The sequence below is a fragment of the Lagenorhynchus albirostris genome, chromosome 7 (genome assembly GCF_949774975.1).
Source record: "Lagenorhynchus albirostris chromosome 7, mLagAlb1.1, whole genome shotgun sequence".
Taxonomy (NCBI): domain Eukaryota; kingdom Metazoa; phylum Chordata; class Mammalia; order Artiodactyla; family Delphinidae; genus Lagenorhynchus; species Lagenorhynchus albirostris.
The window spans coordinates 64,118,829-64,146,257 of NC_083101.1; the positions used below are offsets into that span (position 1 = coordinate 64,118,829).

Here is a 27,429-nt window from a genome sequence, read left to right on the forward strand (position 1 = left end):
CTTAACAGAAAGCTGTTTGCAGTGTTAAAAGAAACACTTGGACCAGTGTCATTAGCCTATGAAGCCGTTTCAGAAATGCTCTTACTAGGTAATTTCCCAATAGTGTCTTTAAATTATGGGACAGGCAAAACAAATAAGGACAAAATATAAGACAATTGAATGCCACAACATTTCCCAGAATGCTTCATACACTAAAATTTAATACGTTAGAATATTTGGAATATTTTCAGAATTTGCAACTGTGACATTGGCAAGTAAAATTTGTAACACGGAGTTTTTATACAGTAGCAAAAACACAGTCATCCAAACACAGAACCCTTACTAAACTACCTAATCCAAAATGCATGTGGATAAGGGTTTCACCTGTAAATTGTTTTTTAAATTTTAAATCATTTGCAGTTTATTTAATTTGATATCTACTGGAATTCCTTGGTCACTTGCATTAGCATTTCTGGATTAACCTTTAAACCTGGTACTGGTCATATATTTTTCCTTCCCCATATTTTAAGTACTAGTTTGGCTACTGATGATTGTTCCTTATCCCTATGTAAACCACTACAAGTAACGTCAATGTTCCTTCTTCAAAGCTGGAGATCTGACATCAAGAATTTTATATGGGGAGTATCAAAAATAAGGAGGCAACCAAACAAGTTACTCCTTCCATCTATGGAACTACTTAATCATCTGATAGAAGTCAAATAAAACACGGCCTGAGGGCAAAGGCAGCTATAAGTATGAGGAATCCTTTCTACAAATACCATACAGATATGTATATATACATGCATATACATATATGTATAAATATATACATATAGTTTTCTGCTAATGCTTTGATAAGCTATTAAAGAAACCCATTTTTATGGTCTAGTTTCTTTTCTTTCTCCAGATGGAAGGCTTTTACCAAAACTTGTAGACAATAGATCATGTAATACTAGTAGCGGAAAGGACCTTAGCTATCATCTAGTTCAAGTCCCTCCTTTACAGATGAAAAATTTAAGGGGGTGAAAGCCTTTGCAACTTGTTAACATCCTACAGCCAGTTAGCGGCAGAGTCATGACCAGATCCCAAATGTGCACCGATAACTAGATGAATGCCATGACCTCTAAATCGTTCTTACTTTGTAAACCACATTTCTCTTAAAATACTACATACCCACTTAACATTTCAGACTGAATAATCAGCAACTTTGCTGATAATAGTGGGATGGCTTTTTTTTATGTTGAAAGTCCTGGGATAAAGGGATCCTGGACGTGAAATTCTGCCTGAAAGCCAGCCTGTTCGGGGTGGCCATGCTGTTGCTCTGTCTTCACCTTGCACTGACACTCCTCCACCAGCATCACCAGCTTGACCACGGGGGCAAGGCCAGTGCAGTTGAGCTGCAAGTGCATCGTGGTGAACTTGTCAGGTAGGCAGTGGGAGCAGAAGGTGTAGGGGTGCTGCGCAGCTTCAGGAAAACGAACAGACCCGCATTTTCCAAAGCAAAGGTTGTTCTGTACAACCACTTTCTCACAGTCTTCATGGGTGATAGTCTAAAAGACAAACACATCTCCATTAAATTACCTTGAGTCATTTCTTTACCATACATGATGCCGAAGCTATAGACTGTAAGCGAGGATAACTTAGACTAAAATTTAAGTCTTTCCAGGGACTTCCCTGGCAGTCCAGTGGTTAAGACTTTGTACTCCCACGACAGGCGGCACAGGTTCGATCCCTGGTCAGGGAACTAAGATCCCACGTGCAGTGCAGGGGCCAAAAAATAAATAAAAAGATTTAAAAATCTTTCCAATGTTGGATACAGTTTGCAATAATCAAGTGATGGCATCTTAAGAGCGTGGAGCTACCTTAACTAAATTTTTTATTGGATACATTAATAAATTAGCCTGTAGAAAATAACTAAGGTAATATGAAAATATTTTACTCTACACTTAAATGCCAAACTCTAAGACATTTTGTCTAATTGGGTGTTACCTGTCTGAACATTCTAATGGTTAGCTTCTTATAAGTAATGTGCCTTACCCTTCTACCCTTCACAGTGCATTGTACAAAATAAATTCTCAATACATGTTTGTTCAATTGCTCATAGAATAGATCAGAACATCCAGAGTTTAATTCCGTCCTATTTTACAGCGCTTATAGTACATTCAAATCTATTAAGTTGCATGGAGCAAAGTTGCAGCACCTGTGCCTCTAAATCATCATGCATGACATCATCTTTGCGTCTCCCATAACCCCATACACCTAGCTTTATGTGCCCTTCAAAATATATGAGCCAAACACCTTATTTTTAATTTAATTAGTGATAGAATTCAAAATAAGAGTTCAAAGGAAATTTGATTGCCCAATTCTTAGGAGCAATTTTTTAATTATACATGGGCCAACAAAGCAGTCATTATTATTTGATCATTGACTTGTAGTTGCTACATATCCTTGCCTTTTCAGAATACTTAACTGCCTTGCACAGTCAATTACCTTATAATACTGCCTGCTTAATTGTGTAGCTTTACTGGACTGTAAAATTTTACTCTATCCTGCATTGCTTTTGGTTCAGTATCTTTGTGTTTAAGGACCTGATGCAATTTCTCAATTTTAATTTAACATTTGGAGTGTGGGCTTTGCCAGGACTGGCTGGAGGCAGTAGATAGTAGAATGCTCCTTTGTCTTAATAGTGTGGAATCAATCATAATAACTGCAAATCAGCCAACACAACATGAACTGGGAAACAGGTGTTTCTAAGAGGAGGAAATGTGATTTCACATCAAGATTACTTTTTGAAAGCTTATGAGAAAATACGTTAAATCATTTTTGTGATAGTAATGCTAGAACTAACATGGCAACTTCTGCCTGACAACCTCAACATATTTTATAGACCTATGAAGTAGTTAGGTGTGAAATACAGGGGTTAAGACCACCATACATGCATGTCTGGGGAGGAGTCCAATGTATCCCATCTTATCTACAGATGGAATCCACCTGTTCACCCATATCCTAATAGAGTGTAGAGATGTAGCTAAAGAGAAGTTCTAGTGATTGCTCTAAATTCCCAACTTCCTAACTGGGGGTACAGTCAATTACCTCTCCAGATAAGACTACCCCGATGTAGAAATAAATAAATACATCCCCATAAAACAAAGCTCTATGCCATCAATATGAAGTACCATCATACCATTCTTGCAGCATTTCCAAGGTTGGAAGGAAATTTAGGGAGTTATGATCATACTTTGCCAAATCCACTGATGAAGGCCCAAGGACCAAATCTGGGAATGAGGTGAGACTCGGGCTCCTGGCACATTCGTCCCCTACTTTCCACCTGTCCCAGCTGTCCACCCCCTCCTGAAAACCTGGATCCCCTTCCCCACCCAGAACAAATACCTGGCTGAAGGGCACCGTCCTACAGGTCTCCCGATGCACTTCATGGCTTTTGATGGGCAGGATGATCCCCTGAGAAGCTGGACTCATTCTGAACATGAAATGGTGCCAGAATTTCTTGGCTTCTTCCCGAAGAGGAGATTTCTCCATTGGCATCCCATCCTTTGGCTGAGTGAGACCCTGGGTCCCAGGGAAGAATTGCTCACTGACTGAGCCCTGGGGTGGGTGCAGCTCTCTCTCAGGCTTCTTCCAGAATCTCCCAAACCTGGACAGCATCTTTTCTCTCTGCCTCTGGCCTTCCCCTGCAGTGCTGGCATCTATTAGGTGTGGCACTGCCACAAACAGATCTGGCTTCTCCTCAGCTTCCTCATGGTTGCCCAAGGAGAGCTCTCTGCGATGCCTTTCTAGGAGCAAGAGAGAAACAGAATTCTGACTCTGGCGGCCATCCCCGTGCCTTGCAGCTTTCCCTAGAGGCAGGAGTAGCAACAGCTGAAGGAAGAGAAGATGCATGCTGTCGGGGCGAAGCTTCTTGCAGATTCACAGACGGTGAGGCCCCAAAAGAGGTTCACTCTCTGCAGGACTGTGAACAGGGAGATGCTATATATAGATACCTGCCTTGTGGGATGGGAAGGCAGGTGGTCAGTAGCCAGGCAGAGTAAACACATTCCTTGTTTGCTTGAATTATGTAGTGCTAATGGTGTCCTGCCTTCATTTTGGTTTTGTGTATTTTAGAAGGCCTCAGTGAAAGCCGGGGACCCAGGGGGTAATTAGCTGACACTTTATCGTCTGAGATTTAAAGAGCAGTATTTGTGAAAACAACACATTCTTTGCCCGGATTTCCCATCACTGTTGTTAGAAGGACCAGAGTAAGGTAATATTTGTGGGGCATCTGCTTTGTGCTGGGATAGAACAGACATGTTTTAAGGAGAGAAGTATATCAGATAAAAATTAACGCATACATTTAGCCAAAGATCAGGCTGTTAGGCTCTACACACACACACACACACACACACACACACACACACACACACACACGCACACGCACATGCACACGAACACGCACACGCACACACACACAGAGAAGCAGCCAAAGAAGTATACAAAAGTTGTAAGAAAGGAAGAAATAGAGGGGTGTTAAGTTCGTTGAGCAGAGGACACCCCCTGCTACTGAGATGTGGTTAGGGTTGTTGATTTTTGCATGGTAACAGTAAAGGGAGTATATTCTCCTTTTCCACACATGGAAACTCACAATTCCCAAGTAATCCCCTCACCTTAAGAATCAAATACTTGGTGCTAAATTTCACAACTGGTCAATCATCAGATAAGCTTTTTCAATTGTTCACAAATTTCTCAACAGGATCCTAAGTAATAGACTGACAGCTCATTAGCCCTCACTGAGGATGGGGAAGTGTCTTTCCCTCAAGCCACCCTATTGACTTTTTTTTTTTTTTTAATTTCTCTAAACAAAGAGCCAGACTTGAGAACGTGGATTCTAAGAACCAGGTTTGATAGCTCTGGGCATGAAGCTGGCTGGTCCATTCTTTACCTTACAGAATCCACATCATCTTTATTCTGCAGTAATTGATGACCGGGTTAAATAAAGATGAAGGCAAACATGACTATTCAGGGATCAAAGGAAAATTTGTTAGATGACTATCATTCAAAAATGTTATAAATCAGATGAGGGTATGAGAAAGGAACACATCCACAAAAATGGAACCCCAGAGTTGAGTTCAAGCTACCCTCTACACTAACTGAACAGTATTTCCATTGGGAATTGACTCAGTACTTGCTTGTATTTCTCCCCTTTTAATTTAATCACCATATCGTTTGCTTTCAGTAACACACGTAAGCCTGGAACATGCCCCTCTCTTTTTTTCAGTACCGATTAATCTTTCTTTCCAAGAAGTGATCCATTTGAATATTTTTTTCAGACACTAGTGTTCTCCTTAATAGTCAGGCATGATTTCTGTGAGACAAAGCGTCAAGTCCTTTTACCTACAATAATGGATTATTTTTAAATGAACCATCATTTTTCCAGAAATCTATCAGAAGAGATATACTTTACTTGTACCAAGTACCCATAGAACCTGTGCTAGTATTACTTAAGGTACAGTTGATTCATACTAAATGAACATTAGTATTTGCCATTTCTTTTAAAGTGCTTTTTAAAAGTTGCCTGCTGTTTGAATTTCTTAATTTCCCTCAGCCATCCAATGCAATAGGCCTTCCAGAGCTAGCCACTCTAAATATAAATGACATAATTTATATTAGCTGACCACTTAATTATAAATATGGCGTGGGAGCTAACTATGATATGTTCCCTGATTCCTTTTAGACTTTACGTTTTCGTGCCTGAAGTTCCATTGCCATCAGTCACAGTTTTTCCCCAGACTGAAGACTATTCCAGAAATTCTACTCGGGGTCTCAGGTTGCTTGTCTCTGAACATAGGGTACAATTCAAATAATTTCTTTTGAATTAAAATTTGTAGAAGTCTCACTTTGTGGGCCAAGCATCAAATTAGATACTAGAATATGATAGAAAATGATGAAAACTTACTTCCTGCCCTCAAGTAGTCTAGTGGTATCACACATTTTATAACTTTATTCAATTAGCTGTAGGGATGTCAGTTACGCCTATTTATCCTTTCCTTAGTCCTAAACCCCTCTTCTTCTGATACTAATTTTGGTGTTTATAAATGTCATTTAAAAATTACTCACGGAGCATTTCCTTTTGCTGTTCTGTCACTCCTGTTGAGAAAATGTGCAAATATCTTGAAGGGTAAATCTAGCAAAGTAAAGCCTTCTGTGACGAGTACTACGGTACAGGAGTCTACCTTCAACCCCTGCCTTTTACAGTTAACAGCAGATGACATTCTCCTTCCACCACTGTGTCCTTACATCAGTTCTGAAGCTGTGTATGTGGTACATTATAGTTTATGCTTAAAAACATAAACATTTTGGTGTGGGTCTTCAGTCCTACAAGCATACAGTGACCTCCCAATTTGGATGAAGCCAAATGGAGATATAGGTGTGGAGGGGGTCTCCAGACACAGCAGGGAGCCGCCGTGTGGAGAGAGCACCACAAATTGCTGGTGTCCTTAGTACCAGATGCCACGGCGGAAGGCAGGCCTGAGCTTTCATGAGCCCAAGTCTGCCTAAATCTGCTTTCTGGGACCACCTCAAGCCTTCGTGCGAGCCAGAGGGTCCAATCCCATCCTTCATTCTTTCCGATTTATAACTCACGCTCCGCGTGATCTGAACTCTGAGTTCAACTTGACCTGGCTTCCTAGGCACTAGGATGTCTTCAGGACTGGGTGGAGCTCCCAGTGTGCCTGTGAGAGAACAGTAACAGCTATGTTTTCCTGTCCCTCTTACAGACTCTCAGAAAGGAGCTAAAAGCAGTCCAGTGCTCTCTAAGGGGAAACAGAGAAACTCAATTCTTTTGTAAAAACCCCAGACCTAAATCAACAAAAGGTGAGAGGCAGCGTTGGGGTAGGAGATAGGCATTAGAGTTAAAACTGAGAGACAGAAAGGGGAATTTGGGCTGATGGCTTTGTGGAAGAAATCTGTCTAGGGTACATGCCATTGCCTCAAAACTCTCTCTCCTTTCAAAATAGAGAATAACCACAGGACCATGGGAGTTTAGATTATTTAAAAAGAACTCAAAAGAAGGCAAAATCTTTCTCTCCTTTTCCAAAGGACAAGGAAGACAGCAAATTAGGGTACGTGGTTTCCCCTTAAACCTTTTATCATGATTTAGTTTAGTAAATTATTTAAAACATAGTTCTCTCTCCCTCTCCACTCCCCTCCTTTCCACTTTCTATGGAAAGAACACATTAGGAAGCCCTACCTCCCCAAAGCTACTTCACTTATTGAACTCATGGATACACTCATTCATACAGCATATATCTGAGTGCCAGCTCTGTGCTAGGTCCTGAGGATAAAATAGTGAGGGTGTCCTTGTCCAGGCCTAATGAAGTTTGCAATCTAGAGGGAGAGTATAGTTTATTCAAAATGAGTTACATAAGGAAGACCTAGGCAGACAACATTCCTAGCACTAATCAGGGACTTTCAGGTAGATCCAAATCCCAAAGGCACCGTGGACTGTCACACTGTGTTTCTACTAATTTTATTCAATAAACATTTGCAAATAAGTATTGCACCAGGTAGTGCAATAGATGTCATGCAAATTTTTTCTTTTATTTTTGATTAGGTAATAAATAGGTGTAGCAACAAAATTGAGATTATACAAAAAATTGTATGGTAAAAAGTAAATATCCCTCTGAACTCCCAGGCTTCCTGTCCTGCCGTGGAGGCCATCAGTGTTGTCAACTTATTTATATTCAATCGTTTAAAATTGTTACCGCTTATGGGCTGAATTGTGTCTTCCCCCTAATTTACATGTTGAAGTCATAACCCCCAGTATCTCAGAATGTGACTGTATTTGAAGATAGGGCCTTTAGAGAGGTAATGAAATTTAAATGAGGCCGTTAGAGTGGGGCTTCATCCAATAAGGCTGATGTCCTCATAAGAAAAAGAGATTGAGACAAAGACACACACAGAGGAAAGACCATGTAAAGACATAAGGGGAAGACGGCTGTCTACATTCCCGGAAGAGAGCCCTCAGAAGGAAACAACCTTACCAACACCTTGACTTTGGACTTCCAGCCTCTAGAACTGTGAAAAAATAAATTTCTATTGTTTAAGCCACCAAGTCTGTAGTACTTCGTTATGGCAGCCGTAACAAACTAATACATCACTCAAAGAGAAAAAATATGTAGACAATAGAAAAGGACAAATACCAAATGGTGTACCATATTATAAAATTTCCCCATTTCCACTCTTCGGCACTGATCTCAGCATTACATTTTAAGGTCAGATTATTCTGTTAGCAGTTTCAGTGATCTTACTGCTCTCTGTCCAAAACACTCCCACACCGTAAAGAAGCATTTTACTTTTTGCAACTGGGGATGTATCTATTACTATGCACAAGTCATGGACAATACCTAAATTTGACAAATAAGCGACTTACCAGGATCTCATAGAGGGCTCCTACAAATCTGAGAAGGAGGCCAAGGCAGCCAAGGCGACTTCACTATGTGCCCCACCATCCAGCATCCATCCATCCCCCACTGCCTACAGCCTCTATTTATAGCTAGTCCAGGATGCCTTCACTGATGATAAACATCTGTCATGCTCCTTCTTCCTAATCCTTAAAATTTACCTGGATCATTTCTCATTTTGCAGAAAGCTGCTCTCAGAAAGAGTAATGTAAGTGGGAGTAACTCCAGATTTGAAGCCAGAAAAACTTTGGCTCGGCCTGACAGTTTATTAAGCCTCATGATCTCAGGTACTTAACTTCATGTCCCTAAACCTTGCCAGAAAAAATACCACCTGCCATGCTTTCCTCATCTGGCTCATTGCCTTTCTTTTCACCCCAGATCCTGTTATTACCCTGGGTAACTTCAGGATTCACATGGATGGGTCTGACCAATAACATGCCATCAGTATTACATGATGTCCTATTCAGTACCCTGGCTGAGATCTGATGATTCCACTCCTCCTGGCCTCTCCATCCCCTTTACATTCGCACCCCTGTTATTCCCAGGAATTGCTCCACCTCTGACCGGTAAATTGCACATTCCGCTCTCTCAGGACAACCTTCTGTTGTTTCCGTTCTCTCAGTTGTTTCCACAGCATCTGTTTTCTGCTTTGCCCTTATAATAGTGCTACCACAATTGCAGTTAAATAATTACTTCTATGAACATTTGTTTAACATTTGTCTCCACTTTAGATTTTAAAGTCCATGAAAGTAGGGGCTCTGCCTTTCTCGGTCACCATCTCAGGCCCTAGAAGAGTTCCTTCTGTGTAATAGCTGCTCAAAATATTTGTGAATGAGTGAATATAAATCCTCTGGTCTTCACTTCCTTCCCTATCCAGCTTGTATCCATGGCCCATCACTTCAAATTTTTGCAATATTCCCAACTTCCTCATCCCTTTTTCTTTCTCTTGCATGATCTAGTAAAATTCCAACCCTGGAAACACCCAGCTGTCCCTCTTTCCTGGACCACTTCTGGGCTATGGAATTCTGGCAGAGACAATTACAAAATGGAGAAAATTGATTCCATATAAATGATCTCCCATCTTAACTGAACCCTCAATTCTGCCCAGCAGGCTTTTGTATGACTCTAGTCAACTCTCTCTTCATTTTCCAGGTAGATTATTTAAAAATCTTCTCTGATAATCTCAAACTTTTGACTGCTCTGCTTCTTTCAACGTTTTCAGCAAATGAACTCACCCCTTCTTCCACAGAGAAGGATAGAAGCCATCAGATGGGAGCGTTTCCTTTGACTTTATCATCAAACCACAACAATTCATTCCTCCTTTCCACTCTGCTCTTGAAATCCACCCTTTCCAACCTACTTTATTAATAGTCTCGTCCCATATCATCAAACTCCCTTCACTCCACTGGCTGCCTCTTACTAGCATTTATATAGTGTGTGCTTGTTTTCAAGTTTTAAAAATGTCTCTTTGATTTCATAAAGGTTTCCAGGTTCTTTTCTTCCGTATTGTCTTCTGCCTTCCCAGGCAAACTTTGGAAAGAATTGTCCAAACCCAAACTCTACTTTCTGACATCCACTGACATATCAACCCACCGAAGTCTAGCTTTTTGCTGCAGCCCTCCTTTAAATCTTTCTTCCCAGGATCACCCATGCCTCCGTGTAGCTATTGGAACTCTCTGCAACATGAACTTCTCATGAATTTGGTCCTAAATAAAATGGAGAAAGAAAGGGAGGTCAGAGTAGGCAAAAGAGCTACGAGAAACCTGCAATTTTAACCTCCAAGAGCAGATCTGCCATCCAGCCAGCTTTCTGGGGAGTAGAGGATGTACAGGGAGTCACCTCTCCCATAACACCAGGATTTATTTGGGGCTCCGGAAGCCAAGTCCCTTCTTTACTCTGCCAGTTAGCAATTCCTCAGCATTGATTTAATTTGGCTGCATGTGTGTCTTCCCAACCCGGGGAGAAGGCTCCTTGGAGGCAAGGTCTGTGTTTGCTGGAGACTGCATTGACAGCAGTCTGACACAGACTTCGAGAACAGGGATTTTGCTTAATGTATTTTTGTTTCTTTCCTGTTCCTGGCTCCTTGCTCTACACTTAGGTTAATGAAAGTTTGCTTTTTTTTTTTTGGTAATGAATGTTTGCGTTAACATACCAAATCCAGTAAAAATTTTGGACAGCAACTTCTGACATGGGTCCTTGTTGTGCTTTACTTTCTAAGAGGTATCTCTTTGTCCTGGAGAACTTATCCTTAATTCTCTGTGTTTAGACCCTATTTTAAAATCAAATTTCCACTGAGCCTCGGAAGACTCAGAATAAAACTTTATTTCCCAGCCTGGCCACAGTCTCAGAGTAGGTCTTTGAACTTTGTCATACCAGCCACAGTTCCCAGGCAAATCTCTTCCGAAAGATAATTATACTTTGAAAAAAGCCAACTCAGGCCAGTGGACTCTGTGTTAGTTAACTTTATGCAGCTTGTAAATTGTTTCCCTCCAGTTGGAAGATGGAGATGGTGTATCACCAACAGAAATGAATGTAGGGGGCAACTTCTGAAAACTGTTCCCCCACTGGCCACCTTGCCAGTTTCTGCTTATACAATGCAGGCAGATTGGGGGAAACATATTGTCCCTATAAGCTCATAACACATGGACAAATGATTAAAAACACATGGAAAACAGTTCCACGGCTAAGCTAAAATTCAGATGGGAATGGAAAATCAACTTGCAAAGCTTTCAACTGTCTCGGGGCCAAATGTAGGACAGAATGCGAGGAGAAGTTGCCAAAAGAGAGGGAAGTTGGGGAAAAAAGCAAGTCGTGGATAGGAAACCTAAAACAATGGTACATTGTATTCACAACGCTTCTCTAAGCCTCTCCAAGAGTAGGCACCAAAATCAACTCTGGAAATATTAAGACCTTTATTTCACAAAAGATTTTAGACAGATTTATATTTTCTACCCTCTATAAATAAAGGTTGGCTTTGCTCTCTTGGCAACACCTATGCAGAAACATAATGTTAAGTATCTGTAATATAAATATTAAAATATTACACATTTTTCCCTCCAAGGTGTGGGAATTAAGTAACAAGGTGGTATAAGACAAACCGTGAAAAATCGTGACAATAAAATGCAAAAGCAAAGCAGAAACTTCCGGTAAGGCTTGCCTTCTATTGTGTACCTGACCCTGGGTCCAAGTTTGCTATAAAATTGGGCACACCTTAGTCACATGTGCAAAAGTTCAAATGTGACTCTTGATTCAAATCTGAAACTCTTAGAAGCCTGTTATTCGCAGCTAGTCACCAAAATGACCTAAGGATTCTGCTGGGTGGGAAATCTGTAGGCAAGAAGGTGATTTACTGGGAGCCAGTCTCAGCTGGCTTTCTCTGTCCTTCAGCTTCTAGTCTGAATCCTCCCTGACTCTTGTACACCCCAAACCACATTTTTCTCCATCTAGCACCATTTACATATTCATTTGGAGGCCTGATGAACACTCAATATATGCAGCAAGTGTGTTACTTTTGTATGTAAAAGGGAATTTTGAAAATATGGCCTCACTGCAGAGCCATTCTTAGAAAACAACTATCATCCAAGTCCTTAGCAACAAACAATCCTTTAGCAAAACAAACAATCCTTTCTGTCAGGGGAAAAACTATCCCCTAACTTGTCTCTCTTTATAATGAGATTTGTGTATCATAGATCATGCCTGAAAGCAAGGCATATTGAGGTTTTAAAAAGAAAGAAAATTCTGGATTTTTCCAACAAATGGAAACATTTCTATATTCAACAAAATATCCTAATACATGGGAAAGTTCTTACCGGAAAATGCAACTTTAAAACCCCAACTGTCTTACTCCCCAGCTCCTCCTTCCCTGCTTACTGGTAAGGACAACACTGCTTGAAGTTGTCACCCTCTTCCAAGTACTGTGCATTACACACACACACACACACACACACACACACACACACACTCACACTTCATAGCTCTTCAACTCTTACAAAGTTACCTTTCATTGAATGCCTACTCTGTCCTAGGCATATTCTTCATAGTTTCACATTTAATTCTTACAATTTTTTAGGAAGCTATTATTACTCCCACTTTCTAGATAAGAAACCTAAGTTTAGGATACATAGCTAGTCAGTGGTGGGATTGAGATCTAAACCTACCTTATGCTTTTCTCTGTGGTCAGTTTGCCTATTGCAATATAGCTATTAAACTTGTGCATATATTATTTTAAATTCTGCTACTTTAACATTATGGGATAGAATTATTATTTTAATGGAGGCAATATTCCATTAAGCATTCTTCTGTCATTGGACATTTAAATCATGTAACTTTGCTCCAATTTTTTATTGCCCTGAAATAAAGATATCCTCATGCATATAGCTTTCATTTTCTTTTGAAAAATTTCCACTGTGTTGTAGAGATTATTTCGTTGTTTCTCTTTCTTTATACTGCTTTATTGAAGGATAAATGATAAACAAAAACCAAAATGTACTTAAAGGGTACAGTTGGATAGATTTAGACATACATGTGCATATATGTATACACGTGCATATCTGTGAAACTATCACTACAATCAAAATAGTGAACATAACCATCACTCCTAAAACCTTCCTTCTGTCCCTTGGCAATCCCTTCCTCTGCCATTTCCTGTCCTCCTCATTTATTCCCAGATAACACCTGATTTGCTTTTTGTCAACATAGATTAGTTTGCACATTCCAGAATTTTCTATAAATGGAGTACATATACACTGTATATTCTTTTTTGTCAGGCTTCTTTCACTCAGCATAAGTATTTTAACAATCGTCCATGTTGTAGCAATGTCTCATTTGTTTTTATTCCTGAATAGTATTTCATTGCAGGGATATGCTATAATTTATTTATCCATTCATATGATAATAGACAATTGGCTGTTGACAGTTTCGGCTGTTACAAATAAAGTTGCTATGAACATTTATGTACAAGTCTTTGAACGGAGATATGTATTTTCTTCTCTTGTATAAATTCGTAGGAGTGGAATGGTTGGCTCATATACAGTTTAACTTTTAAACCACCAAATTGTTTTCCAAAGTGGTGGGGCTGTTTTATATTTCCACCAGCAGTGTATGAGAGCTCCAGTTCCTTCACATCCTCACCATCACTTAGTACAGTCGGCCTTTTTAATTTTAGCTATTCTAGTAGGAGTGTAATACTACCTCATTGTGGCTTTAGTTTATAATTCCTTAATGACTGAACAATAGGAGAACATATTTTCATGTATTTATTTGCCATCCATATATCTTCTTTGGTGAAGTATCTGTTCAAATCTTCTGCCCATTTAAAAAATTATTATTGATTTCTTAATAATATAATAGTCTTTTTTAAAAAATAGATCTTTATTGGAGTATAATTGCTTCACAATACTGTGTTAGTTTCTGTTGTACAGCAAAGTGAATCAGCCATATGCCCAGCAAATGAAACCATAAACAAGACAAAAAGACAACCCTCAGAATGCGAGAAAATGTTTGCAAATGAAACGACAAAGGATTAATCTCCAAAATATACAAACAGCTCAAGGAGCTCAATATAAAACAAACCAAACAATCCAATTAAAAAATGGGCGGAAGATCTAAATAGACATTTCACCAAGGAAGACATACAGATGGCCAAGAGGCACATGAAAAGATGCTCAACATCACTGGTTACTAGAGAAATATAATATAGTCTTATATTCTCTATATTGGAGTTTTTAAAAAATATGGTTTGGATACAAGTCCTTTATCAGATATATGCATAGTAAGTATTTTCTCCTAGTCTGTAGCTTGTCATTTTCTTAAGTGTCTTGGTCAAGATGTATTATCCTTTTGTATGTATTGTTGATTTTAATTGGTAAAAATTTTTTAGAATTTTTCCATCTATATTCATGAGGGATGTTGGTCTGAAGTTTTCTTTTCTTACAATACTTTTGTATGGTTTGCTGTCAGAGTAATACTGGCCTCAGAATGAGTTAGAAAGTATTCATTCCTCTGTGATTTTCTGAGTTTTATAAAGATTTGGTACTATTTCTTCCTTAAATATTTGCAGAATTCAATAGTGAAGCTATCTGAGCCTGGAAATTTCTTTGTGAGAAACTACAAATTCAACTTTTGTAAGAGTTCTAGGCTTTTTTCAAGTTACCTATTTTTTCTTGATTGAGCTTTGGTCGTTTGTCTCTTTCAAGGAATTTGACCATTTAAGCTGTCTATTGATACAAGTTGTTTATGATAGTCCCTTATTTTTCTTTTAGTAGCTATAGAATATGTAGTGCTCTCACCTGATGTCACTTATCATTCCTGATATTAGCAATATGTGTCCTCTTCTCATCTTTTCCTGATCAGTCTGGTTAGAGATTTACCAATTTCATTGATATTCTCAGAAAATCAGCTTCGGTTTCACTGATTTTCCCTGTTGATTTCCTGTTTTGCTATTTCATTAGCTTCTGATCTGGTATTTTTCATTTCCTTATTTATGTTTTCTTCTTTTTCTATTTTCTTAAAGTGGAAGCTGAGGGTAATACCTTTCTTCTTTTCTAATATAGGCATTTAGTGCTATAAAATTCCCTGTAAGTACTGCATGGTATCCTACAATCGTTGATGTGTTTCCATTTTAATTCAGTTCACCATAATTTTTAAGCTCCCCTTTGACTTCTTCTTTAATCCAGCATTAAAGAAGTCTATAATTTAGCTTCCAGACACTTACGGATTTTCCAGAGATATTTCTGTTACTGAATTCTAATTTAATTCCATTGTGGCCAGTGAACATATTTTGTATATCGAGACCCATTTTATGTCCCAGAATATGGTCTGCCCTGGTAAATGCTCCATGTGCACTTGCAAACAATGTATATGCTGCTGTCTGTGGGTAGAGTGTTCTATAAATATCTGCTAGGTTAATTTGTTAACAGTATCCATACTTCTCTATCCTTACTGATTTTCTGCCTACTTGTTCTATCAATCATCGAGAGAGGGGTATTAACATTACCGACTATAATTAGAGATTTGTCTATGTCTCCTTACACCTCTATTTTTAATTTTGTTATTAGCTGCATGACTATTTAGGATTATTATGTTTTGTTGATGTACTGGCTCCTTTAAATTATAAGCTAACCTTATTTATCCTTGGTAAATACTCTTTGCTCTAAAATTTTCTGATAACATAGCCACTGCAGCTTCCTTTTTGACTAGTTTTAGGATAGTGTATTGTTTTCCATTTTTCTTCTGTAGGATAAGTTGGCAGTGATTACCTGTAGGAAGCAATAATACAGATGGGGATAGAAGTGAAAGGTGAACTCATACTTCATTGCTTGGAAAAAGTATTGCAGGTTACCATAAGGCCTTTAATGGAAGTGTTGGTTGATTTTTGTTCCTTTCTGTCTTAGGATAAACTAAACTTTATTGCCTAGCAGAATATAAGACCCATAAAAACTGTTCAAAATGAACAGTTATATGTGTAAGTTATGGGGATAGTCTATTCATTTCCTGCGCAATCCTTTCTGAAGACTTATAAAATAAATTTTAAGAAAATCATGGCATTCTGGATATTACAGACACACTCCGCCATCAGTAACTGTTGTCCCATGATTAATAGCGGGAAAGAGGAGGAAGATCAATAAAGCAGTACCTTAAATTTTAAAATATGTCGAATCAGTATTTTCTTTCCCTTAACCAACTGTATTAACAAATAAAAAACCTGAGAGAGACTTGGGGCAAAGACTGGAAAAAGTATCTTGGATGAATTACGTAAACACACAGCTAATACATCAACACACTTATAGCTCTCTAAAATACATTTTTATGTGGTGATTTTTACTAGCGTTTTTTCAGAAATATTTCCTATAACATACAACTTACCGTTTTTTAAACATCTTTATTGGAGTATAACTGCTTTACAATGGTGTGTTACTTTCTGTTGTATAACAAAGTGAATCACCTATATGTATACATATATCCCGATATTCCCTCCCTCTTGTGTCTCCCTCCCACCCTCCCTCTCCCACCCCTCAGGGTAGTCAAAAAGCACTGAGCGGATCCCCCTGTGTGATGCAGCTGCTTCCCACTAGCTATTTATTTTACATTTGGTAGTGTATATATATCAGTGCCACTCCCTCACTTCGTCCCAGCTTACCCTTCCCCCTCCCCGTGTCCTCAAGTCCATTCTCTGCATCTGCGTCTTTATTCCTGTCCTGCTGCTAGGTTCGTCAGAACCTTTTTTTTTTTTTTTTTAGATTCCATATATATGTGTTAGCATACGGTATTTGTTTTAATCTTTCTGACTTGCTTCACTCTGTATGACAGACTCTAGGTCCATTTACCTCACTACAAATAACTCAATTTCGTTTCCTTTTATGGCTGAGTAATATTCCATTGTATATATGTGCCACATCTTCTTTACCCATTCATCTGTTGATGGACACTAAGGTTGCTTCCATGTCCTGGCTATTGTAAATAGTGCTGCAATGAACATTGTGGTACATGTCTCTTATTGAATTATGGTTTTCTCAGGGTATATGCCTAGTAGTGGGATTGCAGGGTCGTATGGGAGTTCTATTTTTAGTTTTTTTGTTTGTTTGTTTTTTTGTGGTACGCGGGCCTCTCACTGTTGTGGCATCTCCCGTTGCGGAGCACAGGCTCTGGATGCGCAGGCTCAGCGGCCATGGCTCACGGGCACAGCCGCTCCGTGGTATGTGAGATCTTCCCGGACTGGGGTACGAACCCGTGTCCCCTGCATGGGCAGGCGGACTCTCAACCACTGCGTCACCAGGGAGGCCCTATTTTTAATTTTTTAAGGAACCTCCATACTGTTCTCCATAGTGGTTGTATCAAATTACATTCCCACCAACAGTGCAAGAGGGTTCCCTTTTCTCCACACCCTCTCTACCATTTATTGTTTGTAGATTTTTGGATGATGGCCATCCTGACTGGTGTGAGGTGATACCTCATTGTAGTGTTGATTTGCATTTCTCTAATGATTAATGATGTTGAGCATTCTTTCATGTGTTTGTTAGCCATCTGTATATCTTCTTTGGAGAAATGTCTATTTAAATCTTCTACCCATTTTTGGATTGGGTTGTTTGTTTTTTGATATTGAGATGCATGAGCTGCTCGTAAATTTTGGAGATTAATCCTTTGTCAGTTGCTTCATTTGCAAATATTTTCTCCCATTCTGAGGGTTGTCTTTTCGTCTTGCTTGTGGTTTCTTTTGCTATGCAAAAGCTTTGAAGTTTCATTAGGTCCCATTTGTTTATTTTTGTTTTTATTTCTATTTCTCTAGGAGGTGGGTCAAAAAGGATCTTGCTGTGATTTATGTCAAAGAGTGACCCTTCTATGTTTTCCTCTAAGAGTTTTATAGTGTCTGACCTTACATTTAGGTCTTTAATCCATTTTGAGCTTATTTTTGTGTTAGGGAGTGTTCTAATTTCATTCTGTTACATGTACCTGTCCAGTTTTCCCAGCACCACTTATTGAAGAGGCTGTCTTGTCTCCATTGTATATTCTTGCCTCCTTTATCAAAGATAAGGTGACCATATGTGCATGGGTTTATCTCTGGGCTTTCTATCCTGTTCCATTGATCTATATTTCTGTTTTTGTGTCAGTACCATACTGTCTTGATTAGGGTAGGTTTGTAGTATAGCCTGAAGTCAGGAAGCCTGATTCCTCCAGCTCAGTTTTTCTTTCTCAATATTGCTTTGGCTATTCAGGGTCTTTTGTATTTCCATACCAATAGTGAAATTTTTTGCTCTAGTTCTGTGAAAAATGCCACTGGTAGTTTGAAAGAGAATGCATTGAATCTGTAGACTGCTTTGGGTTATAGTCATTTTCACAATGCTGTTTCTTCCAATCTAAGAACATGGTATATCTCTCCAACTGTTGGTATCATCTTTCATTTCTTTCACCAGTGTCTTACAGTTTTCTGCATTCAGGGCTTTTTTCTCCTTAAGTAGGTTTATTCCTAGGTATTTTATTCTTTTTGTTGCAGTGGTAAAGGGGAGTGTTTCCTTAATTTCCCTTTCAGATTTTTCATCATTAGTTTATAGGAATGCAAGAGATTTCTGTGCATTAATTTTGTATCCTGCAACTTTATCAAATTCATTGATTAGCTCTAGTAGTTTTCTGGTAGCATCTTTAGGATTCTCTATGTATAGTATCATGTCATCTGCAAAGTGACAGCTTTACTTCTTTTCTGATTTGGATTCCTTTTATTTCTTTTTCTTCTCTGATTGCTCTGGCTAAAACTTCCAAAACTGTGTTGAAAAATAGAGGTGAGAGTGGGCATCCTGGACTTGTTCCTGATTTTAGAAGAAATGGTTTCAGTTTCTCACCATTGAGAATGATGCTGGCTGTGGGTTTGTCATATATGGCCTTTATTATGTTGAGGTAAGTTCCCTCTATGCCTACTTTCCGGATAATTTTTTATCATAAATGGGTGTTGAATTTTGTTAAAAGCTTTTGCTGCATCTATTGAGATGATCATATGGTTTTTATCCTTCAATTTGTTAATACGGTGTATCACATTGATTTGCATATATTGAAGAATCCTTGCATTCCTGTGATAAACCCCACTTGATCATGGTGTATGATCTTTTTAATGTGCTGCTGGATTCTGTTTGCTAGTATTTTGTTGAGGATTTTTGCATCTATGTTCATCAGTGATATTGGTGTGTAGTTTTCTTTTTTTGTGACATCTTTGTCTGGTTTTGGTATCAGCAACATGGTGACCTCAGAGAATGAGTTTGGGAGTGTTCCTCCTTCTGCTATATTTTGGAAGAGTTTGAGAAGAATAGGTGTTAGCTCTTCTCTAAATGTTTGATAGAATTTGCCTGTGAAGCCATCTGGTCCTGGGCTTTTGTTTGTTGGAAGATTTTTAATCACAGTTTCAATTTCAGTGCTTGTGATTGGTCTGTTCATATTTTCTATTTCTTCCTGGTTCAGTCTTGGAAGGTTGTGCTTTTCTAAGAATTTGTCCATTTCTTCCAGGTTCAGTCTTGGAAGGTTGTGCTTTTCTAAGAATTTGTCCATTTCTTCCAGGTTGTCCATTTTATTGGCATATAGTTGCTTGTAGTAATCCCTCATGATTCTTTGTACTTCTGCAGTGTCAGTTGTCACTTCTCCTTTTTCATTTCTAATTCTGTTGATTTGAGTCTCTTCCCTTTTTTTCCTTGATGAGTCTGGCTAGTGGTTTATCAATTTTGCTTATCTTCTCAAAGAACCAACTTTTAATTTTACTGACATTTGCTATTGTTTCCTTCATTTCTTTTTCATTTATTTCTGATCTGATCTTTATGATTTCTTTCCTTCTGCTAACTTTGGGGTTTTTTTGCTCTTCTTTCTCCAATTGCCCTAAGTGTAAGGTTAGTTTATTTGAGATGTTTCTTGTTTCTTGAGGTAGGATTGTATTGCTATAAACTTCCCTCTTAGAACTGCTGATAGCATTTCAATTTTCTTAAATGTACCAAGGCTTGATGTGTGACCCAAGATATGATCTATCCTGGAGAATGTTCCATGAGCACTTGAGAAGAAAGTGTATTCTGTTGTTTTTGGATGGAATGTCCTATAAATATCAATTAAGTCCACCTTGTTTAATGTATCATTTAAAGCTTGTGTTTCCTTATTTGTTTTCATTTTGGATAATCTGTCCATTGGTAAAGTGGGGTGTTAAAGTCCCCTACTATGATTTTGTTAGTGTCGATTTCCCCTTTTATGGCTGTTAGCATTTGCCTTATGTATTGAGGTGCTCCTATGTTGGGTGCATAATATTTACAATTGTTATATCTTCTTCTTGGATTGATCCCTTGACATTATGTAGTGTCCTTCTTCGTGTTTTGTAAGAGTCTTTATTTTAAAGTCTATTTTGTCTGATATGAGAATTGCTACTCCAGCTTTCTTTTGATTTCCATTTGCATGGGATATCCTTTTCCACCCCCTCACTTTCAGTCTTTCTGTGTCCCTAGGTCTGAAATGGGTACCTTGTAGACAGCATATATGTGGATCTTGTTTTTGTATCCATTCAGCTAATCTATGTCTTTTGGTTGGAGCATTTAATCCATTTACATTTAAGGTATTTATCGATATGTATGTTCCTATTGTCATTTTCTTAATTGTTGTGGGTTTGTTATTGTGGGTCTTTTCCTTCTCTTGTGTTTCCTGTCTAGAGAAGTTCCTTTACCATTTGCTGTAAAGCTGGTTTGGTGGTGCTGAATTCTCTTAGCTTTTGCTTGTCCGTAAAGGTTTTCATTTCTCTGTTGAATCTGAATGAGATCCTTGCTGGGTAGAGTAATATTGGTTGTAGGTTTTTCCCTTTCATCACTTTAAATATGTCCTGTCACTCCCTTCTGGCTTGCAGAATTTCTGCTGAAAGATCAGCTGTTAACCTTATGGGGATTCCCTTGTATGTTATTTGTTACTTTTCCCTTGCTGCTTTTAATATTTTTCCTTTGTATTTAATTTTTGATAGTTTGATTAATATGTGTCTTGGCATATTTCTCCTTGGATTTATCCTGTATGGGACTCTCTGAGCTTCCTGGACTTGACTATTTTCTTTCCCATATTAGGGAAGTCTTCAACTATAATCTGTTCAAATATTTTCTCAGACCCTTTTTTTTTCTCTTCTTCTTCTGGGACCCCTATAATTCGAATGTTGGTGCATTTAATGTTGTCCCAGAGGTCTCTGAGAGTGCCCTCAATTCTTTTCATTGTTTTTCCTTTATTCTGCTCTGCAGTAGTTATTTCCACTATTTTATCTGGCAGGTCACTTATCCGTTCTTCTGCCTCAGTTATTCTGCTATTGATTCCTTCTAGAGAATTTTTAAGTTCATTTATTGTGTTGTTCATCATTGTTTGTTTGCTCTTTCGTTCTTCTAGGTCCTCATTAAATGTTTCTTGTATTTTCTCCATTCTATTGCCAAGATTTTGGACCATCTTCACTATCATTACTCTGAATTCTTTTTCAAGTAGACTGCCTATTTCCTCTTCATTTGTTTGGTCTGGTGGGTTTTTACCTTGCTCCTTCACCTGCGGTGTGTTTCTCTGTCTTCTCATTTTGCTTAACTAACTGTGTTTGGGATCTCCATTTCGCAGGCTGCAGGTTCGTAGTTTCCGTTGTTTTTGGTGTCTGCTTCCAGTGGGTTCAGTAGTTGTGTAGGCTTCCTGGTAGAGGGGACTGGTGCCTGTGTTCTGGTGGGTGGGGCTGGATCTTGTTTTTGTGGTGGGCAGGGCCACGTCCGATGGTGTGTTTTGAGGTATCTGTGAACTTATTATGACTTTAGGCAGCCTCTCTGCTAATGTGTGGTGTTGTGTTCCTGTCTTGCTAGTTGTTTAGCATGGGGCATCCAGCACTGGAGCTTGCTGGCTGTTGAGTGGAGCTGGGTCTTAGTGTTGAGATGGAGATCTTTGGGAGAGCTTTCGCTGTTTGATATTATGTGGGGCCGGGAGGTCTCTGGTGGTCCAACATCCTGAGTTCAGCTCTCCCACCTCAGAGGGACACCAGGCCAGAGCACCAAGACCCTGTCAGCCACACGTCTTTTGGGAAGTCTGAAGTCTTCTGTCAGCATTCAGTAGGTGTTCTGTAGGAGTTGTTCCACATGTAGATGTATTTTTGATGTATTTGTGGTGAGGAAGATGATCTCCACGTCTTAGTTCTCTGCCATCTTGAAGGTCCACCTACTATGATAATGGGCTGATAATGTGGTTTCTCCAATTCCAAGAGAGAGGCATACTGTACAGTACTGTAATTCTTTGAAAGTGACAAATATGTGGTGGTGACGGCAGTTCCTGCAGTCACTGTGAGCTGCGGGTGGCTCTGAGGGCAGCAAGGGCATCTCTAGTTGCAAGGCTCACGCAGTGGTGGCCCTTTGGATACAGCCCAGCTGTGCAGTGGCCTAGACCTCGGCGTGGCTGAGGGCTCTGTGCGAGCTTTACTATTTTAAAGTGTGCACTTCAGTGATGGTTGTGCAACCATCACCACTATCTAATTCCAGAACATTTCCATTCCCTCAAAAAGGAACCCCGTACCTATAAGCAGTTAGTTCCAATTTCCCCTTCTAACAACCGTCTGGCAACCACTAATCTACTAATGTGGACAATTCATATAAGCAGAATCACTCAGTATGCAGCCTTGTGTCCATCTTCTTTCACTTACAATAATGTTTTCAAGTATATGGTTAACTTCATCATAATCATCATTGAAAGATATCTTACTTGAAAATAATAAAACCATTTGCTCAGAGTGGTAATAAATACATGGGATAATTAGAAGAGATCCAGCCTACGATTTGGAAGACTGTAGCTTTAGTGCTGATCTCTTCCTACTTTAACATCTGAGGACTTCAGTCTCCTCTGCTATACAAAAGGGATATTAGATGAGATGACATCAAAGTTCTCTCATTTTCATTCCTGTTACTCCAGGAATCTCAAAGACACACAGACACACACTGCTTGTCTTCTTGGAAAAAAATAATTGTTATAAAATTAATTACCTAGATTTGAAAACGTTAGTTCCTAACTTGATCTGGAGACAGAAAATCTGAGACAGCTGCTATCAATAACACTTTGACCAGATTATATATTCAGGAAGTTAACACCAGCTTCTTAATCAGTTGAGAAATAAAACAAAAGACAGCCTGAGCTGTTTGTGTCAGTGTGGCTTTCCCTCCAGTTCTGAAAAGGGATAATGTAATCAATGACTTCCTCCCTGATTAAGAAAAAGAGCTCCATGCTTAAAAAGAACTATTAGAAATTTGCATATTTGCACTATGCCTTTATACTTTTACCTTCCTATCTCATTCACTCCACGTCTCCAGTATCCAGAACACTATCAGGTACAGGGTTGGCACTTCATATTCAATATTTGTTGAATGGATGGTGGATGGATGGATGGATGGAAGCTGTATAATGAAAGGCTGATCCAAACAGTAAGGATGAAACATACATGTTGACTTTTCTTCTCCGTTTCTTCTTACAATGGGTAGAATAAATAAAAAATGTTAAACACTAAAGGGACAGTGATTCAGAACTAGAAATAAGTTTGTTTTATTAATTTGTATACAACTCTAGATACAGTATATTTAATAAGTTGCTTTGTCGCAGAAATTAATCAGCACCAGCTTATGGTTTAAATTACACAGAACCATAGTGTTAATGAAAATATGTGCATATTCTTTTTGGCTGTCTTAAAAATAAACACAAACAAAAATGTAAGTAAATGTCACCTACTTCATTTTTACCACTCCTTGGAAGGAGATAAAGTGATTGTCATATGTTTTTTAAGTTTATGCTTAGCAAATATATACTATATATATATATATATATGTTTTTGTTGAAGACCAACGGTACAAGATTCTGAAAAGCTACACACTATTGAGCTGAGTTAATGCCCTTGGATTAACTGGGACTTTTCCTGAGTCGGTATTCAAGTCTGGGGAGAAGAGTTGGGTGGCATTCAGGTCCTTCTTTCTGATGCTCTCTTTCTCAGCTACAAATCAACCCTCATCTCTTCCTCCACTCTCCCCTTTCTTCTCCTTTCGTATAACCTCCCATTGCCATTCTACCATCACTCCATTTCCTTCCTTCCCACTCCCACCAGAACCTAAAGGATGACAGTAACCAATCAAGGTGGAAAGAACCATGACCATCATTTACTTCTATTTCCCCATCAGTCAAAGCCCAATCATGAGAAGGAGATGAAGGTCATGATGAATACTGCCCAGCACCTACACTTGCCTGAATTAATGTTTTCATGATCAAGAGTATTTTAAATATTCTTCTAGTATTTCTAGTTGCTATAAAAATCAAAGCAGTCTCTCTTTGTGCTAACATTTGCAATTACATTTAAATATCATTGTCATGGCAGGAATGTAAAATAAAATCTACCATGCTGATCAGGTTCTACATAGTTGCCATGGTTCTGGATTTCCAGTTTTAAATAGTTAATATAGTTCTATAGTTCTAATATATTCCTCATTCCTTGAACTTTTACTTTCCCTCCTAGGATATAGCCCTTTAGGTAAACAACTCTTCATTTCTTTCTTCTGCATCCCACCTTTCCACATTGCGGAAGCCAGTGGATCAGAAGGGATTTGAACTGATACAGAGAATGGGTTTTACATCTTTTGGTTAAACACCAGAAACTACTTGTGTCATACAGAAGGCCTGTGTATCACAGCAGTCCAGAGCCTACTTGTGATATCTAAGGTAAGGAGCCTCCCAACTCCACAAAGATGTTGGAATTTAATAAGATGCAGAATGTCTAAATCTCATTCCAACCTCTTTTTGTAAATATTTCTATTAACCAAAATCTTGATAAATGAGCACAAATAAAATAAGCCTGTCATGTTTTATAACCAGAAACGGGACTGAATTTCTTCAGTCACTTTTAGTTTCTCTCAGGGTATTTTTATAATAAAACCTGCACCAAAACTTTGGTCCACTTAATAACTCCATTTTGATTCTGAAGTGACCCTGGTGCTCATATAGCAAGTCACATGTGGCATAACCATATTTTTCAGGGATTATGAAAAGAGGAAAATTTTGAGTAAATGGTTTAGAAATTAATTTTTAATTTCCTGTAATTAAACCTTGATTTCAGAAGGGAGTCCTTGCAAGGCTGCAACATGCATCACTGCTACAAAATGTTTCACTCAGCAGCCATTATAAATTAATAAGGTACCTTTTCATTAGAGAATCAGGTTAACATGGCATTTCTACAAATATTAAATATTTAAGGGCTCAAAATTGTATCAAAATCCTTTCTGAGAAGATAGGCTTTCAAGAGCTCTGTTTTCAGTATTACTTTTCTTTGTTCATCAGCACAGTTCATTGGGACACTTTTGAGAAAGTCATATTTTTCTTCCATATGTTAATCATCATTCATATATGCTTTTTATTCCAAATGTCCTTGAGAAATGCCTGTCAGTACTATAAACATGAATGAAGAGAAAGGCTCATGTTACTTCAAATTTCTCATGACCCTGTAAAGCTGGGGAAACCCAAACATTTGCTTTGGAATGGTGCACCATTCTTATTAGAAAAGGAGATCTGTCTTGTGAGTAGTGATGGGTAGACCTCAGAAGGACAGGTAGCCCCTGAATTCTTACCTGAACTAGAGCTTTGCAGATGAGTTTCCATCTGCCAGATTCTTCCATCTAAAGCCTTCCTTTTTCACCACAGAGAATTCTCCTTTTTATCCACAGCCTCTCAGCTTTCACATGTGAAAGGGCTCCAAAGGGACAAAGCAACCCTTTGCAGTTCAACCTTGATTTAATGAACTGGCAGGGTGAGCTTCCCTCAGATTGAAGTAGTAGAAGTACCTGCAATATAGATTTCAGAATGGACTCATTTGAGGTATTGGGACCAAAAACATCCAAGGACCATGAAATTCGTATTGACTGAAATATGGAGTGAGGTCTCCGGAATAATCAAATCTTGTGCCATATAATACTTGGGGTTTTATTTTGGAAGGTATTGAGATGCAAAAATTTTATCTCTTCCTATAAGTAACATTCATTTATCAAACTTCCCAGAACTATTTAACTGTGTTTCTCCTTTACTAGATAGAATCCTTCAATCACTATGAGTAAAAAAAAAAAAAAAATGTACCAGTCAGTTATGACACCCTGTTTTCTATTGAGCCATGTGCACATATCCTGGAAATAAATAGGTAAGAAATCCCAAGTGGGCACCTGTAGGGCCAGTTACATTTAGAGTTTCCTGGAGCACATATAATTGTGAGATCTGCCCTTCTTACAGTCCTTTGTTTGCCATTTTCCTTGTCTTTGAACCAAAACACAGTTCTTGCCAGGCTTTGAACGTTGAGGAGGCCCTCTCCTCCAGTTGGTGAAGGTCACAGGTTCACCGCCGATCCACTCCCAGTGGCCAGCATGCACTTGGTCATTCAAACCTAATGTGAACCAAAGAAGTGCGTCATAGGATTTTATTACATTTACAATTGGACAGCATATCAACCTGTTATTTGAAGTTAAGTAATCACATACAAATGTAGGCCTACGTTCTAAAACAAGGACTAGGACCTGGGAATCCTATGAGACACAAGTGAGAACACAAGGCTTTGGGGTCAGGCAGACTGGAATCCAAATCCTAGCTCCACCACTTGCTAGTTGAACATCTTTGGGCAGGTTATTTAACCTCTCTGAGTTCTCTGAGTTTTAGTTTTCTCAACTCAGAAGTGTATATCTAAATATATCCAAGCGTGTTTTGAGGATTAAAACAGATAACTCATATAAAGCTCATGACATATAAGTGTTTAATAAATAGCAATTATTATTCATAGTATCCTACAGGCAGAACTCCTATCACACTCTTGTCTATTCTTCTCCCTCACGATTTAAATGTCTCGGTTTTTATATTTGAAAGTAGCTTACTAAGTATTATTTTTAGTCTGGAGCTTAAGGTTTTTTCAATCTGCTACAGTTCTAATAAAAAGCAGCTTTTCTCAACTTGTCTCTCTACTCCCACTGGCAGTTTTTTGAAAATTACACTTCAATGTTGTAAAGCTCTTGTAATTTTTCTTAAAGAAGCATTCCTCCTCCTGTCTTTCAGAATAGAAATAAAAATAATAGCATGAGAAAAGAATCCTCTGCAATAGGATGGCCTGGCAGCTCCCAAACCAAATTTGACCATGAAAACAGTCTTTGTTACATAGCATGTAACCCTCTCCCCACTGGTTCTCATTCTATATTTTGGGGTAGAATAAAATGAAGTATTTTTGGTTGGGAATGATTGTCTCCTCTGGACTGTTTCTTTGAATTATTGATCAGGTGATGCTATGCCCAAGGACTTTTTGGGGATAGAGCCTTGACATCAGTCATTGTGGACATAGAGAAAATTTATCTTCCAGACTTAATTTAATACTCTCAGATGAGTTCAGAATTAGACGCTCACTGAGTATTACAGAGATTTTGAGAAGCCAAGAGTGCATTTATTATAATTCCCTGAAATACAATACCTTTAAGGAGAGATGGTAAGAATAGTAACT

The 27,429-nt window shown here is 38.6% G+C and overlaps 2 protein-coding genes across 2 annotated transcripts in view; both read right to left on the bottom strand.

The window, feature by feature from the left end:
- Positions 1 to 241: 241 nt before the first annotated feature.
- Positions 242 to 3,876, bottom strand: CER1 (cerberus 1, DAN family BMP antagonist). The gene is made up of 2 exons (XM_060155089.1): positions 3,370 to 3,876; positions 242 to 1,529 (listed from the first exon to the last, which is right to left on the bottom strand). The coding sequence occupies exons 1-2, from the start codon at positions 3,874 to 3,876 to the stop codon at positions 1,215 to 1,217; spliced, it is 822 nt and encodes a 273-aa protein (XP_060011072.1). The 3' UTR covers positions 242 to 1,214.
- Positions 3,648 to 27,429, bottom strand: part of FREM1 (FRAS1 related extracellular matrix 1) — a 175,628-nt gene continuing 151,846 nt past the window's right edge. The window contains exons 36-38 of the mRNA XM_060155088.1: positions 25,532 to 26,334; positions 23,210 to 23,393; positions 3,648 to 3,770 (exon numbers count right to left, since the gene is read on the bottom strand). Coding sequence (XP_060011071.1) covers positions 26,135 to 26,334 — 200 coding nt within the window. The 3' untranslated portion in view covers positions 3,648 to 3,770; positions 23,210 to 23,393; positions 25,532 to 26,134. The remainder of the gene's footprint in view (positions 3,771 to 23,209; positions 23,394 to 25,531; positions 26,335 to 27,429) is intronic.